This window comes from Notechis scutatus, chromosome 12 (genome assembly GCF_049901735.1).
Source record: "Notechis scutatus isolate UNSWTSFEM ecotype Mainland chromosome 12, rNotScu1.2, whole genome shotgun sequence".
NCBI lineage: Eukaryota > Metazoa > Chordata > Lepidosauria > Squamata > Elapidae > Notechis > Notechis scutatus.
The window spans coordinates 3,523,004-3,540,000 of NC_142020.1; the positions used below are offsets into that span (position 1 = coordinate 3,523,004).

Genomic DNA, 16,997 nt, shown 5'->3' on the forward strand with positions numbered 1-16,997 from the left:
CCACCGCTTCCATCCCCGTCTTCCTCTTTTCCATTTTGCCGGCGTAACCAACCTTGATGACCTCGTCTTCGCCGCCTCCTCCTTTATGACATTGATGGGCGCGTCAGCCGCCCAATGGGCGCGCGGCAAGGCCCCGAAGAGTCGCTCAGCAGCGGCGACGGCGGAGGGAAGGAGGCGGGCTCTGCCGCGGGCGGGGTTGTCGTTTTCTGTCCCCTCCCCCTAGCATGTTCGGGTGAGGCCTTTTGGGGCGCTCGGGGCGGTGTCTCGGGCTCAGTGTGGGCGGCGGCAGCGGCCGGGGATGCGGCGGCGGCAGCGGCTCTTCTTCATGGCGTCGCCGCAGCTGCCGGGCGCGGCTGGACGGAGGTAGCCGGAGCCGCGCTGAGGCGGCCCGGGCGGGCGGGCGAGCGAGCGAGCGATGGAGGATCAGGCGGCGCAGGAGGAAGGCGAGTCCGAGATCCAGGAGCTGCACGGCCCCGAGCACTGGTTCAGCCAGTGGGAGCGGCAGTGCCTGGCCGAGGCCGAGCAGGACGACGGCGGCGGCCTAGGCGGCGGCGGGGGCGGCCCTCTGCCGCCCGAACTGCAGGATGACGACGAGGCGGCCGCCGCCGCCACCCCGCAGCCGGAGCCCAAGCAGCAGAAGCTCTGGCACCTCTTCCAGAACTCGGCCACCGCCGTGGCGCAGCTCTACAAGGGTGAGCCGAGGCCCCGCCGCACGTGTGGATGCCCTGACACGTGTCGACGGCGGGCGGGACACCCCACGGGAGGGGCGTTCTCCCTCCCCTCACCCGGGTGGGAATCTTTGGGAGTGGTCGTCCGAGGCCCGGCTCGGATCCCCCCGCCAGGCGCGCTCAAGATGGCGGGGAGGCCTCATCGCCGCTGCCCCGTCGCCGCTTCTCTTTCTTCCCCCTCAGCCGGTGAATGAAGCGGCTCCCCCGCGGGGGCACAATGGATTCTCCCGTTCTCTCCCCCCGTCCCTGAGGGAGGGTGGTCTCGCCGGGCCCTTGGCCCCTCCCACCAACAAAATGGCGGTTGGGGGGCTCGAGTACACGGGATGGGAAGGGCCTTAACGGGGAGGGGCCGCCGCCGCCGCCAATCGATCCAGACGTAGTTTGTTTGTTTTTTAAAGAGGGGCGCCCCTCTTTCTAAACCCCTCCATCGGGGGAAATGGAGTATTCCGCACCACTCTCTTTTTTTCCTACCCCCGGGGCGGACTTGGACGCTTCCAGGCGGCTTCCGTCCTGCTGGGCCTTTCTTCTCCCCTCTCAACCCCCCCCCTCCTCCTCCCATTTCCTGCGCTTCCGTCCCGGCGGCGGCGGCGGCGGGTGAACAAAATGGCGAAGCGCAACATGGCCGGGCCTGGAATAAGAAAGGGGTGGGGGTGGGGGGGGTAGGCGGTCACGGCGAGGCTCACTTCTCCCCTTTGCTCTCCCGCGCAGACCGCGTGTGCCAGCAGCCCGGCCTCTCCCTCTGGGTGCCCTTCCAGAACGCGGCCACCGCCGTCACCAACCTCTACAAAGGTGAGCGGGGGTGGGGGGGCGGAGGAGGAGGGGGCGAGGCGTCATGGGGTGGCCCTCGGGGGTCTCCTGAGAGCCCAGACCGGAGGGGGGGCCACCCTAGGGGCTTGCAGGGCTGGAAGAAGGAAGAGCGCCGGCAGAGCCAGCTGTGTTTACTCTGCCTAGCTTCATAGGCTTGGGGTAGAGACTCTCGGGCCCCCTGGGTATAAGGTTGCCCGGTGGAGCAGGGCAGAGGGAGAAGCGGGCTGGAGGGCTTTTCAATGAATCGGAATAGAGTCGGAAGGGACTTTAGAGGTCGTCTAGTCCAGCCCCCTGGCTCAGGAAGTAGACCCTCTACCATTCCAGAGTAAGAGAATTGGGACCTTGGAGGTCGTCTAGTCCAGCCCCCTGGTCAGGAAGGAGACCCTCTACCATTTCAAACAAACGGCTGTCCGGTCTCTTCTTAAAAGCCTCCCACGATGGAGCCCCCACAACTTCTCAGGGCAAGTCGGTCCACTGGTTCTCTACAGTGAGCAACTTTACCCAGTGAGCTCTGGGGGGATTCTGGGAGCCTCAGGAAATGCCTGAAAGAGGCTTCAGGGGGAACTACAATCTGTCTCCTCACCTACTCTGTCAAGTGACTCTTGCAAGGTGACCCTTCGGTGCCTTCTTGTCAGCCTCTGGCCTGGGAATGTCAGGGGCAAAGCCGGCTCTTCTCCAGGGCCTGAGAGAGGAGGGGAGTGGTTAGAATTGTTTTCATGCTTAGGACCTTCCTCATTGCAAGACTCACCACTGGAGTTGGTGCCAGTCAACTTCAAGCTGTGGTCTGTATGGGACTACACTCACCCAAGGCCAGGTGCTGCTGGGGCCACTGGCACTGAAAGAATCTGGTCACTAAAACGTTCCTCCGTCATCTTTTATGAGACTTTTTTAGAAATTGAAAGTTGGTGGGGACCGCTTCTGAACTTCATGCTTGATGTGCAGAAGAATGAAACTCTTGACTTTGGGTTTTACCGATTAGACTGATAGATCTTTATAGAAATGGCTTGTTCATATTATTATGAAAAAGCAAAAAGTTGTGATTTGATGCCTTATTTTACTGTAACAGAGAGAGTAGGAAGTCAATACTTTCTGTTATCTATCCTCACTTCTCTTTTCCTTCCCCCCCTGCTTTTCTGTTTATTTTTTTAAATAATACTTTATAATTCATTAAAAATATGTTAATAGAAATTGAGAGTTGGGAGAAAGTCTAGAACTTTTGTGATAGCAAAGGAACATCATTTTTGTGAGGCAAGCAGATCCAGAAGAGATACTGAGCTAGCAATCTAATAATCCCTTTAGGAGAGTATTATAGGATAATGGAGTTGGAAGGGACATCTAATTGCCAATGGTATAGGAGACTGTAGATCCAATGATTTAGGGAACTTGCATAGTTGTCTCCATTTATTCTATGGTACCGTGTTTTTTTTTTAAAACTGTGCTGAGTGTTCATTGTAGGGTGTATGGAGGCAAGTACTTATGTATTTGGGTGGGTTTTGTGGTTTCTGGATATACATGAGTTTGTGGGCACTCTTGTGTGCATCCTGAGGACAAAAGAGTAAGGGGTGTTCCATTATCTGCTGTTTGCCCTTAAGATCCCTTGTTTTGTAAGAGGATGTAGGAATAGTATAGGATCCTAATTTCTGGATTAAGAAAGTAGCTTAGAATGAACTATGTTTATAAGCCAGGTTCAAGCGGGGATTTCTAATGTGATTTTGTTTAAACGATTTGTCTCAAATTCTGATATTCAAGTGACATTTAAATTGAACAGATCTATGTACAGAGCATACAGTATTAAACATTTCTGTGGTTCATTGCCATACGTCTTCTATATCATTATGTACTACAAAATAGTTGTAGTGAATTTTTGGAATCCTTAAACTCTAGGTAAGCTTGACATAATCTAGCTTCTTCATGGGAAAATGTTATAGTTTTCCAGGGAATAAAATGGTTGCCTTAATTATTTGGCTGTGCGTGGTTTTATATTAGAGATACTTTTGTGGTTATAACACCCTTACTATTTATACTGATTTTTAAATAAGGTTAGATCCTCATGTCTAGTTATCTTGGAGAGAGTGGTAGAAATCTAATTTCTAACTCTGGGGTAGAGAGATAGGCAGAGAAAGAAATTTTGTTGGATTTAGATGTTATGTTTTGTTAACTTTCAATTATTTTTTTCTATCCTTTAACTGTTACAATGTTTTTTGATAGCCTAGGAAAAGATGATGTGTCAACTTTATAGATTTTCTAGTTCTATACTAATTTATAAATATCTGGAAAAGGACTATTTAATCTTGGGTGGTTCATACTTCTAAAAACTCCACGAGTGCTCAGAAATTCCTTTCAGCTCATGGAGGAAAAGAGAAGACTCCAGGATACATTAATGGCTTGACCTTAAATATCCCAAAGTACTTCCAGTTACTCATAATAAGTACTGGAGCACTAACTGGCAAATGCTGGCTCAGCTATATCCTGAGTTGCCTTGATAACAAGTTTGGTGACCCAATAAATAAAGGTAACAATATTTTTGTTGGACTTGGCCATTCCTATATCATGTGAATAACTTACTTTAGAAGCAATTGATATAATTAGATGATGCCATCTGAAGTGGCCAAATGGAATGTAGTGCTGAAAACAGCCACCATTTAGTCATCAAGGGAGGTATTCGCCAGCTCAGCCAATAGTATTAGTCAGCTCTGTTTTTCTAATTGGCACCAGCTGCCATTTTGTTTGCTTGTCACTTGGCAGTTGCTGGGTCAAAGCCAGATGGGTTGTCTGAAGCCTGTGCATGTGCCTCTTGCTAGAAATCCAAGCAGTGCATGGAATTAGCTGGGAAAGAATGTGCTGGTAATCTAGTCTTGCAGGAGCACAAGGGACACTCTCTCCTGACTCTGCATTTTATAATCTTGTGAAATTAAAGAAGAGAATCAGAGTCTTCTGCGTATCCCGACCTTACCTATATTTATAATACATCTTAGAACTGCAGGAACGACATGTCCAAAATTAGAAAATTCCACTATGCAAGACATCGGGCCATAATTGCTCCATAGCAATTGCTCCATAGATAGCACAGTCCTGATCAAAGTGTAGAGATTATTTTTTCCTTCTCCTGTCTTGGTCTTTGAATCTAGTCTAGTAACATGAGGACTCTCTCCCTCTTCCCTCTGTGTACGTCAGTGAGAGAGAGAGAGATTCGGGGCAGGTAAAAAGGACTTATGGGATGGATTGATACACCAAACTAAGTGGTAATTGCTTGTTTGAAGATTGGCATATTATATGAAATGAATCATTTTAGTCCAATTTAAGGACAGTAGTTATGTAGTCTATGACTTAATATGATATGTGAACCTAGCTGCAGCAACCAGTGGGTATGAAAGATTGCACATGTTCCCTGATCACTTCCTGTTGGCGTCTAATGGCCCTTGAGGGGTCAGAACGTTGCCCTTGCAATGAGCTTTTGGTCTTACCTGACCATGTTGTTCAGGTGTTTATATGGCAGCACTATTTTTTAAGCCAAAAAGGAAAAGGCATTTTTGTTCTGTCACATTGACTTTTTTAGTTGTTAAAACAAGCTTGCATGAAAGTACAGAACTGGGACCTTTTAATAGCAGTCCACTCAGTAGAAGGCTTTAAAAGCTTCCACTCCAAGCTCTCCCATCTTTTAATTAAAGAGAGTTGACCTTTACATATATTTTGGGAAGAATAAATATTCCAAAGAGCTTGACTCCCTTTCCAAGAATGAGCATTTCTTTTCTACACGTTTATACTGTTTTTGGTTTCTATATACTTGAATAGGTATATGTAATTTTAACTTAATTTTGAAAATCCACATACCACCATGTGAATGTCCTGATGCTGGTAGATCCCATGTTTCTGTGAACTGAGATGGGTGATCAAATATTGATTGTGCTTGCAATGATGAAATTACTACAGTACATGTGGCATCCTCTTAAGTTTAATCTTGTATCTGAGAAAGATAGATATAACCATATAGTGTTTTCCAGTTTTATCCCCTAATAATCCTTTGAGGCTGGTTTAGCTGAAAGCATGACTTGACTCCAAAAGCTTGGATAGCAGAACTTGGGTTTCCCCAGTCCTTGGCTCCTTCCTACAACCAATAAATCACCTTAGTTTTTTGTTGGATGAGGTATGAGGTAGATCTACTTGCAAGGGATCTGGCCTTAGTGGTTTTGTCACAGTACTGTTGGATCTCTGGGTTTACTGTGGACTCATTTAGTCTGTTTATGTTTCAGTAGAACTTCAAACAACATTTGTGGTGAAAAGTTTGCTTTTAAATCTATCAGAACTGGTGTTCTTGAGTAAAGAAAAACACCATTGTAAAGATGAATTAAGAGTAAGAACAATGTCAAATTAACTGCCAGTAAGTTTTTTTTTTATGGCATGGTTGTGTTTTATGCCAGATGTTTCTGCTCACTGTGGATATACAATACATATTATATAGTAACATAATGAGAGTCATATGAGAATTGTCAACCTTTATGAATACTTAATAATGCTGCCTTGGACAAAAGTATTCAGGAACTGAAGTTTTGGCCTGGAGCTTTTTAAATTAAACAGATTGCTTTCTTAGTCTGGCTTAGCTCCCATGAGGATCAGGATGATTCACTGAGACCTACAGTTAGTTGAGTAACACCCATGGAGAAAAGCTCCACCATGGACCATACTAATGACATGACTATAATCATCACAATAGGAACATGTACGACCAACTGTATTAGTTAATAATAATATATTAGATCATAATACTTTTTGAACTTGGAATGCATGTAGGGCTTGGCACACTAAGGACCCAAAGCTGAAACTGTGTAATGAGATTGGCAACATTTTTAATTGTGCCCACCAATTTCTATTCGTTGCAAAATTATGCAAGTTGACCATTTATTAGAAATGCTCTAAGCATAGCCTTGGCTGAAGGAGTTGCCATGTAGTTTGTGCATAGGTGGGTCAAAGGAAGATCCTCTCTTTTTCTTGTTAAAGGCTGCCTGTGGTTCGGTAATGTTCCAAGTATCTAAAAAGGTTAAAGTTTAAATTTTGGTCCAGCTGCCATGCTTTAACCTTTTTAAATGCTTTTGGCCAGGATGATTGAGTCTTCCTGTACAAAATCTCCCAGTAATGTCTGCTGAAAACGAAGATTTGTTTTCCATTCAGAGCAACATGTGACAATTTGACTGTTGTAATAGTGTAAGTTTTACTTGTGCTTAATGTTGCGGAATGCGGTATCATATTCTCAAGAGTCTATTTTGGAAGGTAGCTTATTCTCCCATCAGCCGAGGCTGCAGTGTGGATGGCATTCTTAAGCACCAAGTGTTGGTGAGTAGTTATGGAAAGTACAGTTTGAACCTGCTGATGACACTTTTCAAGGTTCTGCTTCATGCAGTCTGTAGAAGCCACCTCTTTCGTTGAAGAAAAAAAATACGGATGCCCAGCCCAAATATGTTTTGGGTAAGTATTAATAGCAGTTGTGCATTGGCAGTGGAATAGGTTGTTTCTGATGAATAAAGCTGGATAGAAATATTACTTCAGGGAGATTTGGGTCTTGGTTGGATTTGACAGTCAAATTCAGGAATAGAAATGAGGTTGTTTGTTATCGATCTATCTTGCCTATGATGTGGCCAAATACTCTGGAATTAACGTTCCCATACTCTTGAGAAACACCTGCCTCACCTAAAGGGGGATTAATTTATTCCATTTTTCCTCCCGAAGCACAAAGAACAATTAATTCTACTGTCTTCTAAATTCATTGCGGTCTAATTTCAGACTCTATTTTCGATCACCTTCACTTCACTGAAACTGCCCTTGAATTAACTGTCCGATCTAAAGTCTTTATTCAGTTTTCCTTTCTACCATCTTAAATCCATTTGATTGCACTCTCCTATTTAAATTCCCAAATGCCATAACTCTTCATCCTGCTGACTTGTTTTCCCTTTCATAATTTCTTGTCTCTCTCTTCTCTCCCTTCCCTCCCCCATCTTAGCAGGGCTCTGCAGCTGATGCTCCATTGGCCATTCTGGGTAACTTCTCAATTTAACAGTTTTATCCATTCCTTCTATGCCCATCAGTATTACTTGTCATCTAAGTATACTCTTGATTTTGTCTAACTCTGGTTTATCCATCCAGCCTCTACGTATTTTTCTAGTAGTTCTGTTTTGGAGCCTCAGTATTATCTCAGGCTTAATATCTCTCGAGGTTGAGCTTATCCTATATCTTTCCAAAGGTCCAGCCTCTTAATTTGCATTTCTTGACCATCAGTAACATCTGCCTGTCAATCAAATGCTGCTTTTTATGTTCTCTTTTCCTTCCCAACCTTCCTCCTTCGATTGTCAGATCAGGATTTCTCTATATAACGCCAATTGTGGTCTAGTGGTTAAGGCACCAGTTAGAAACTAGGAGACTGAATCTTTGAGTTCTTCCTTAAGCATGAAAAACATGGCTGGGTAAGTCTGGGCCAGTCCCTCTCTCACACCTCAACCCACCTCACAGTGGGGTTGTTGTGGAGAAAAGAGGGGGAAGGAGTAGTTGGCATGAGGGGTCCTCGGTACTCTCTGAACTTGCTTGCCCATTAACCATACAAGGCAACATAAGTATGGGTAGTCATGACACCTCTGCAAGAAAACAAGCTCAGAGAGCACCAAGGACCCCCCTCATTTCAACCCTGGGCTACAAACATTCTCCTTTATTGGCATGTTTGAGTTAACTTGTAAAAAATAAGGTTGGACAAAAGAAAAATATCTAATAAAGCAGATCTTCCTTATCCATTCCCTGCTCACTTGGTTGCTATTTCTTCATCCAGAGCTTTGCCACTGAGGTGCCACTCCCTCAGCCTTGCATGGCATGGGCTTCACATCTGGATTATGCGCAAGCTTGGCCTTGTTTTCAGCACTCTCTCCTTGGCTTGGCTTCTCACGTTGGTTTGCTGGCGTATGTGTTCCTTCCTTTGCGTGAAAATGCCTCCAGGCCGCCTGCCCGCCTGTTTCCTCAAGAGGCAACCTGTGTTAGAAAGCCCACTTGGGTTCTCATGGCAGAGCGTATTCTAGCTATGTATGTGCAACTGATGTAATATTGGCACTCTGCTTTTGTCTCCCGCTCTCCCTCCCCCTTTTCGTTCTCGACGTCTGCTGTGGTAAGTTTTTGGGAGTAGATGCCAGTTTTACCAGTATCTGTGGATGTGGAGTTGATAGAAAAATAAGCACTAGAGTGAGATTTGGTCCCTTGTGAGGTTGTCATATCTGGCTGATGTAAACATGCTTTGCAAAAGCAAGTATCTTTAGAAACTGTATGGCAAAGGTGTGATGCTGCATTTGTTGGGCAAATGTTTTTTCCTCTCCTATTCCACCTAGCTCTTTATTGCCCTCTTTGTTTTACATCAGGACTCGTATTGTCTATACACCCAAACCCCTTGCAAATCAAAGAACCAAAGAATTATGTGACTGCTTCTTTTAAATCTGATACTGCCATTGTTATTTGGCAGCTTGAGCCAATCTGCTCAAGAGAAGGTTGACCGTCCCATAAGTGGATGGAAGTAGTGAGAGTTGTCCAGCACAGGAAATCTAGGCTGGTTGGGCGTTGCTTTGTTTGTTTATTTATTTATAGGAGTCCCCCTGCAGCAGAGCGTGTCAAACTCAAGGCCCGCATCCGGCCCGCGGGGGGGTTTAGATCTGGCCTGCGAGGCCAACCTGGAAACAGCAAAGGACTGGTCCATGGTGCCTCTGCCAACAAAAACAAAGCTCCGTTTTTGCTGGCAGAGGGTTTCAGGGGTTTTTTTGCAGCTGAAAAAAAAGCTTGGCCACCACATGTGCCTCTGTCATGACATGTTGAGCTGGCCACACCCAACCCAGCTCCTCGATGTCAAACACAATCCTGATGCGGCCCTCAATAAAATCGAGTTTGACACCCCTGCCCGTTGCTAGTCGTTTTTGACTCTAGCGGGCAGTGCTCATCTCCATTTCGAGGCTACTGAGCCGGCGATGTCAGAAAACATTTCCCAGTCCTATGGCCAACATGACCTTATGCAGCATTGTTGCCTTCCCACCAAAGTGGTGCCTATTTTTCTACTTGAATGTGCATGCTTTCAAACTGCTAAGTTGGCAGGAGCTGGGGTGAGGATGTTGTGTGGTGCTTGAGTCTCGAACCTGGGTTGCCAGCTTTCTAGCCAAAAAGCCCAGCGTCTTTAACCACAGGGCCACCATGTCGCTCCTCTCCTCTCCTCGTCTGTCTGTCTGTCTTTCTTATTCTATTATCTATCTAATCTATCATCTATCTATCCCACCTTTATTATTTTTTAATAAATAACTCAAGGGCACAAATACAATGCTCCTTCACACACAATTAGTCCTTTCGCCTCCTATTTTTATGAGAGAGAGAGAGAGAGAGAGAGAGAGAGAGAGAGAGAGAGAGAGAGGGTTATGTTTTGCTTTTCCAAAAAGTGGTCAACATTAATTTTGTTACATGGCATAAAATAAAAAATCAATGCAGAAGATTATTGTGTCATTTGCAGAAAAGCAATTAGTAGTCATGTGGCTAAAGTAGGAAATATACAGTTAAGTTCAGCAAACTATTTGGGCAGATTGTAATTTAGCAGGATTGAAAGTGGATATTCTTGAGTTTTTGCCAGAATAGAATAGAATAGAATAGAATTCTTTTTTATTGGCCAAGTGTGATTGGACACACAAGGAATTTGTCTTGGTGTTAATACTCTCAGTATACATAAAAGAAAAGATATATATACATACATATAAAATCTACAATGGTGAGGCAGGGCATTGGGCAGGGTTTACCCACACAGTCTGCGTGCCAGATCCCTCCAGTATAGGTAGTCCTCGACTGACAGCCACAATTGAGCCCAAAATTTATATGTTGTTAAGCGAGGCATTTGAATTTTGCCTCATTTTACAACCTATTTTTTGTCACAGTTATTAAGAGAATCACCACATGATAAATTAGTAACACAGATCAGGGAATCTGGCTTCCCCATTGACTTTGCTTGTCAAAAGGTCGCAAAAGGGGATCACACGGCCCATGGGGCACTGCAACAGTCATAAATATGAGCCAGTTGCCTAGCATCTGAATTTTGATCACATGATCATGGGATTGCTACAAAGGTCGTAAGTGTGAAAAACGGACATAAGTCCCTTTTTTCAGTGCTCTTGTAACTTTGAACGGTCACTAAATGAACTGTTGTAAGTCGAGGATTACCTGTACTTTGTTTCCCTAGATCTGCTCATCGGCTGCTCTCCTCTCCCACCCTCAAACCACTGTTGCTTGGAAGTTGTGTGTTTCAGTTTGGACATGATCCACACAAAACTGGCCCTTTGTGGGCTGAACACTTTGTCCCTCTTCAAGCCAACCGTAGTGAGCAAATTGCAGATAAGATGCAATTCTTGCCATGCATTGAAATGCCTTGGTTTTATATATTTTGGGGGAAATTGTGACAGTCCCTAAATTTCTTACTAGTCACAAGGACCCCCTACAGCCACTGGGTGCTTCCTGTAGTAAATGCTAATAACATTAGGAGAGGTATCGGGTTCTGCAGAGGCCCATCTGTGTTGCATAATTCTAGCAGTGGCTTTTTGAAAGTGACTGAAAAGCAAAAAAAGAGAGGCTCATTTCTACCTGCTTTGGTTTGTTATCTCCCAACAGCTGTTACCTACAGGTTGAGTGTTAATGAAGGCTATATCTTGAGCATAGAAAGTGTTAGGGTACCACATTAATAATGCTTTCTTTAACAGTAACATTATTAAAAATTACAACCTACAATGATAAACAAATACAAACTTAAAAAAAGAAAAAAAATAGAAGCTATAGAAAAAAAGTAGAAAAAAAAGAAAAATACATAAAAACAACTTTTCATCATGTATGAAACATTTTAGTAACTGATCTCCACCTCCTAAAATACAGCAAATGATCTTTTCTTCATTTATATATATATATATATATATATATATATATATATATATATATATATATATATTATTATTTATATATATATATATATTGTTTTTTAGTTGGTATTACATGTATGGTATTCAGCTTTGTTCGGGTATTTTCCCACGTCATTGTAGTTGTGCTTTTAAAAGTTGTAGCAGCGTTTCGGCAGAATCTCATCTGCCATCATCAGGCTTCTGTATAGTGATGAACACTATACACTATACAGAAGCCTGATGATGGCAGATGAGATTCTGCCAAACGCTCTACAACTTTAAAAGCACAACTATAATGACGTGGTAAAATACCGAACAAAGCTGAATGCCATACATGTAAGTACCCTGAAAACTTAAGAACACACACACACACACACACACACACACACACAATCTCTTATTTATAAACAAATCCTGAAATCCATTGGAGTTCTTATCAGCAAAAGTCCATTAAGGGTTACTAAAGGGTTACTAAAGTCACTCTTTTAACCTTGCTCAGATACAGGCAATCCTCGATCTATAACTACAATTGAGCCCAAAATTTCCATAGTTAAGCAAGACAGTCGTTAAATGAGTTCTTCCCATCTTACAACCTACAAGAAAGAATTCAGCCTAAGTGGAGACAATGACCTCTCAAACAGTGCTGGATGTTCTGTCATTTCCTCCCTCTCCCCCCCTCTACAGATTTACAACATGGTGCAAAAATGGATAAAAACAGATGGTTAGAAAAAGCAACCCCTTGCTTGGCTCTTAAGTAGCACTGTCTTATTTTTTTTTTTAAATGCCCCTTTTGCTTGATTGCATGAACAGTTTGCTGTTTTTATATGTCTTTTCCCTCCTTTTGTCCAAGAGCTGTTCTATCAAATGGGGAGAAACAAGGTAGCCCCAGATTTCTTCGTTTCAAAGAGGTGGCAAAGCCATTTCATCCAGAGGAGGAATCATTTTGAAAGAAGTGAGCCTTGAGTTCAAATGCAAGTACTGGTAGTCCTTGACTTACAACAGTTTCGTTTAGTGACTATTCAAAGTTACAGCAGCACTGAAAAAAGTGACTTAGGACCGGTTTTCACAGTTACGACCTTTGTACATGTAATCAAATCAAATTTCAGACGTTTGGCAACTGTCTCGTATTTATGACGGTTGCAGTGTCCTGAGATCACGTGGTCTCCTTTTGCGACCTTCTGACAAGCAAAGTCAATGGGGAAGCCAGATTCGCTTAACAACCGAGTTACTAACTTAATAGCTGCAGTGATTCACTTAACAACTGAAGCAAGAAAGGTCACGACATGGGGCAAAACTCACTTAACAAATATCTTGCTGAACAACAGAAACGTTGGGCTCAATTATGGCTGTAAGTCGAGGACCATCTGTAAGATCAGCTGGTATCCGATATTAGCAGACGGCTCTCAGTTGAGTCTAAATTTTAGGTAAGGCTAAGCAAATGGTATTTACTGCGTTTCTATTTATGATTGTTGAAGTTAATAACAAGCTGGCTGCGTCGGATTTGTGTACTTTCTCCCTCCAACGGGGGAAAACAGTGTGGAAATAATTGCAATCTGTCAATCAGTTTTCAATATGGGATTGATCTTCCATTAATTCATCCTATCCATTTGGGGAAGCTCAAAAAGCATTTCCAGGGTGCCAGTTCACTTTGGCTTTGCTTCTAGAACAGAGGTCCCCAGCCTTGGCCACTTTTCAGACTTGTGGACTTCAGCTCCCAGAAGGACTACCTGTATTGTTAACACAGTTTAAAAATAACACAATTTTCATGCACACAAATCTATATGGTGCGTTAGCTCTGACTGATTTCACTTGATCATCTCACAGCAATGAGATATGGTTATGCTGAAAAATCGGCCAAAGGTAAATCCAGTTAAGATGAATCCATTAAAAGGCAGGTGTTGAATTCATTCATTGGAGGGCAGAGCTGATAACAATCTTAGGCTGCATTAATAGAGGGATAGAATCAAGACCATGTGAAGTATTAGGACCCCTTTACAAAACCTTAGTAAGATCACACTTGGAATACACTATCCAGTTTTGGGCACCAGAATATAAATAAGATGTGGAGACTCTGAAAAAAAGTGCAGAAAAGAGCAACAAAGGTGATTAGAGGGCTGGAGACAGTTGCAAGAATTGGGTATGTGTAGTCTAATGAAAAGAAGGACTAGGGCAGAGGTCTCCAAACTTGAAGACTTGTGGACTTCAACTCCCAGAATTCTCCAGCCAGTTGGAGCATTCTGGGAGTTGAAGTCCACAAATCTTAAAAGTGGCCAAGGTTGGAGACCTCTGCTCTAGAAGACCAGTTACATTTGAACCTGCTGCCACCTGCAGTCGGACAAACACCTAACACCTATTTCTTTTCTTCCAGAAAGCGTGGATGCCCATCAGCGGAGTTTTGACGTAGGAATCCATATTGGCTACCAGCGTCGTAATAAGGATGTCTTGGCTTGGGTTAAAAAGCGCAGAAGAACTATTCGCAGAGAAGACTTAATCAGCTTCCTGTGTGGAAAAGCTCCTCCTCCACGAAACTCTAGAGCTCCCCCAAGACTGACTGTAGTATCCCCTAACCGAGCGACATCCACGGAAACTAGTTCTTCGGTCGAGACGGACTTGCAGCCCTTTCGGGAAGCCATCGCTCTTCATGGTAATCATGGTTTCTGCCTCTCCCTCCCCCATCCTTCCCAATCGTGTGTGTGTGTGTGTATAAAAGAAGGACGTCTGCCTCCCTTAAGACCGTTTCATTGCTCTTTTTTTTTTATCGCCAGTGATACAAACAGTAAAACATCAAACTGGTTCTCGGTATGTTAGCGACCGAGGTAGGGCTGGTGGGTTCTCCTTTCCAGGCGTGGCACTCCTTGCAGATGTGTGCCTCTTGCAGGAATGACTCAGGGTTGTTCCTTCCTCTTACGGCCTCAAATGCTCTGAAAAAAAAAAAAAGAAAAAGCCCAGATGTTTCTTACCAACATTAATAGTTTAGGGTGAACGGAACACGGTGAAGTCAGAATGAGAAGCAGTTGGTGTGTTTTGGAGGAGAAAAGGTTGGGTGGTGTAGAAAGCCCAGGAGATGGCCTGGAAGGGAGTTTTCAGATGCTGCTATGGAAACGAGGCCCAACACATTGCTTAAGACCTGGGAAAGGCGATCGCATTAAGGAAGCCTGGCGTCTCCCAGATTGAGAGGGAGAGAGGGAAAAGGGAAATGCAAACAGACTTACAGCTAGAGACTTCTTGGGGAGCAGGTTTCTTGAGCTTGTAGGGCTGAACCTTCAGTACCTTGAAAAAATAGCTTATTAAAGTTTGGTGGAACAGTTTAGCTTCTGAGGGTTCTTTGTGTTCAGTTTCAGTCTTTTCTTTGGGTTTTTACTAGAGGAAGGGGTTTTTTTTTTTGCGGTAGGAGGGAGAGAAATAACTAGTTTGATAAAGTTGTGTTCAGAGGCTGGTTTTGCTGTATGTAGCATGGAATTAGGCATGTTTGTTTGGTAATGTGGTCTAGGAGTCTTCATGGCGTACATGACTGCAGGCTCTGTTCCTGGTTGGCCATTAGTTGTTTGGTTGCTTCAGAAAACCCTTTGGATGGAAGAATTATTATTTTTCTGATTGAAGGGGGTACTCCGTTTCATTCTTCTAAAGCCAGGGGTAAGGAACTATGGCCCTTTTATGATTTTATGGACTGGCTCAGGAATTCTGGGAGTTGAAGTCATGTAAAAGGGCCGCAGTTCCCTACCTCGGTTCTAAAGAAACAAGATACTTGCTTTGAAAACACTTGTTCCAAAATATTCCGTTGGATCTTTGCCTTTCAAAATACACCCATTGGGTAGAGATATCCAGATTGAGAATATAGTCTGATGCAGTTGAAAGAGCGCATGCAGCATTTGTGGATGTTTAATCAATGGGCAAAGCCAGACTCGCTTATGAACCGAGTGAGTCACAACTTCAGACGTGACCTGTTTAACAACGCGGGCAAAAAAGGGTAAAATTGGGCTTGCCTTGCTTAGAAGTGAGAATTCTGGTCTTGGTGTTGACCATAAGACTACCTCTATACAGAATGTAAATATCTTGCTTGAAAATTGTGCAGAATTGATGGATAATACAAAACATAGAAGTTTAGAGGAAAAATTCTTCGTAGAGTGCAATTTTTCATGCACTCTTAATACTTGGGGACTGTAAATTTAAGAATTCTTGGCCATGGCGATGATGAAGATTGCTGAGGAAGCATGTCAGGTAGCATTTTCTGTCTCAGATCTCTGGAAATGAAATAGAAGCTTTTAAAACATCTCGTGCTGTGCTGCATGCAAACCTGTAGTAGAGATTTCATTTGATAAGTTGCTGGTTTCATATCCTGCTCAGTGCACCGATGTTGTTGCAGCAAGAGTAATTTAAATTGCAATTGGATACCTTGTTAATTGGTTTACATCTGTGGGTAAGCATGTAGCTCATTGGGATTAGAAAATTATCTCATGTGGAAAAAAAAACCCTGATTGTTTCTCCCTTGTTAGCTCAGTGGGCAAAACTATCCCGAGTGCTAAGATGGCATTTTGCCCCCAATGGCTTGAATATTGCTTTGCTTTTGGAAGCTATCAAAATGGCTGATGATATCTTGGTTCTCTTCAGGTTTCTGCTCCCTCCTTGCCAGGGAAACTGGCAGAGAAAAGGTGTGATTTATGCTTCAGCGTCACAAGGCAGGTGCTTGAAGTTTCCACATCCCTAGTTGTCGAAGGGCCGAAGCTTGGCTCTGATTCTCAAGACTGGCTGGCTAGGCAGGATAGGCAGTGCTGGTGCTAGGTAGGTGACTGGTTGGGGTGACCCAGAGGAGGCTGGGATTGCTTAGTTTTCAAGTTTTACAAGTTTGCTCGCCTGTCATGGGGCGAGGGGAAAAAAAAGGAACAATAGGTTTACACGTTTGACTTGAAAATGCTCCTGTGCGTCAGAATAGAGGAGGGTCACTGCCTCTCGAGGGCCAGCCAACATCTGTGTATCTGTTGCTCTGACATTGGGTGTAGCAACTATTTCTCTTTGATTCAGGTGCTGCCAATAAAGCCTACAGTCCAGCCATGAGCTTTGATTTCTGGATGTGAATATTACCTTCTTGATGCTTTTATTTCCTGGCAAATGCACCCAACTGGAATTTGAAATTGTTTAGGGCAGTGGTGGCTAACCTTTTTGGGCTCCCGTGCCGAAAATGGTGCGTGCCAGCACCCAGAAGGCAATGCGCGTGGGGCCTCTTCCACGCCCCCTGCGCATGCGTGAACGACCCCCATGCACCCCGCACGTCTCCCAGGACCCCCCCACGCATGCGCGCCAGATACCTGACACTCAGAGGCGTATGCACAGTGGGGCTCTTCTGGATGACCCATGATGGTGAACCCATGGCATGCGTGCCGGAAGAAGTGGCTGTCCGTGCCACAGGTTCGCCATCACGGGTTTAGGGTGTCCTTTAGCCCAGTGGCCCCCAACCTTTTTTGTGCCACGGCCCGGTACCGGCATCACAAAATGATCCGCGTCCCGGTACCGGCATCAGCACACATGGCAA

General features: G+C 44.3%; 1 protein-coding gene across 1 annotated transcript in view; it reads left to right on the forward strand.

The window, feature by feature from the left end:
* Nucleotides 1-272: 272 nt before the first annotated feature.
* The window catches only part of HAPSTR1 (HUWE1 associated protein modifying stress responses), a 26,690-nt gene continuing 9,965 nt past the window's right edge, over nt 273-16,997 (forward strand). The window contains 3 exon segments of the mRNA XM_087973115.1: nt 273-692; nt 1,437-1,517; nt 13,839-14,114. Of these exon segments, the coding sequence (XP_087829241.1) occupies nt 416-692; nt 1,437-1,517; nt 13,839-14,114 (634 nt within the window). The 5' untranslated portion in view covers nt 273-415.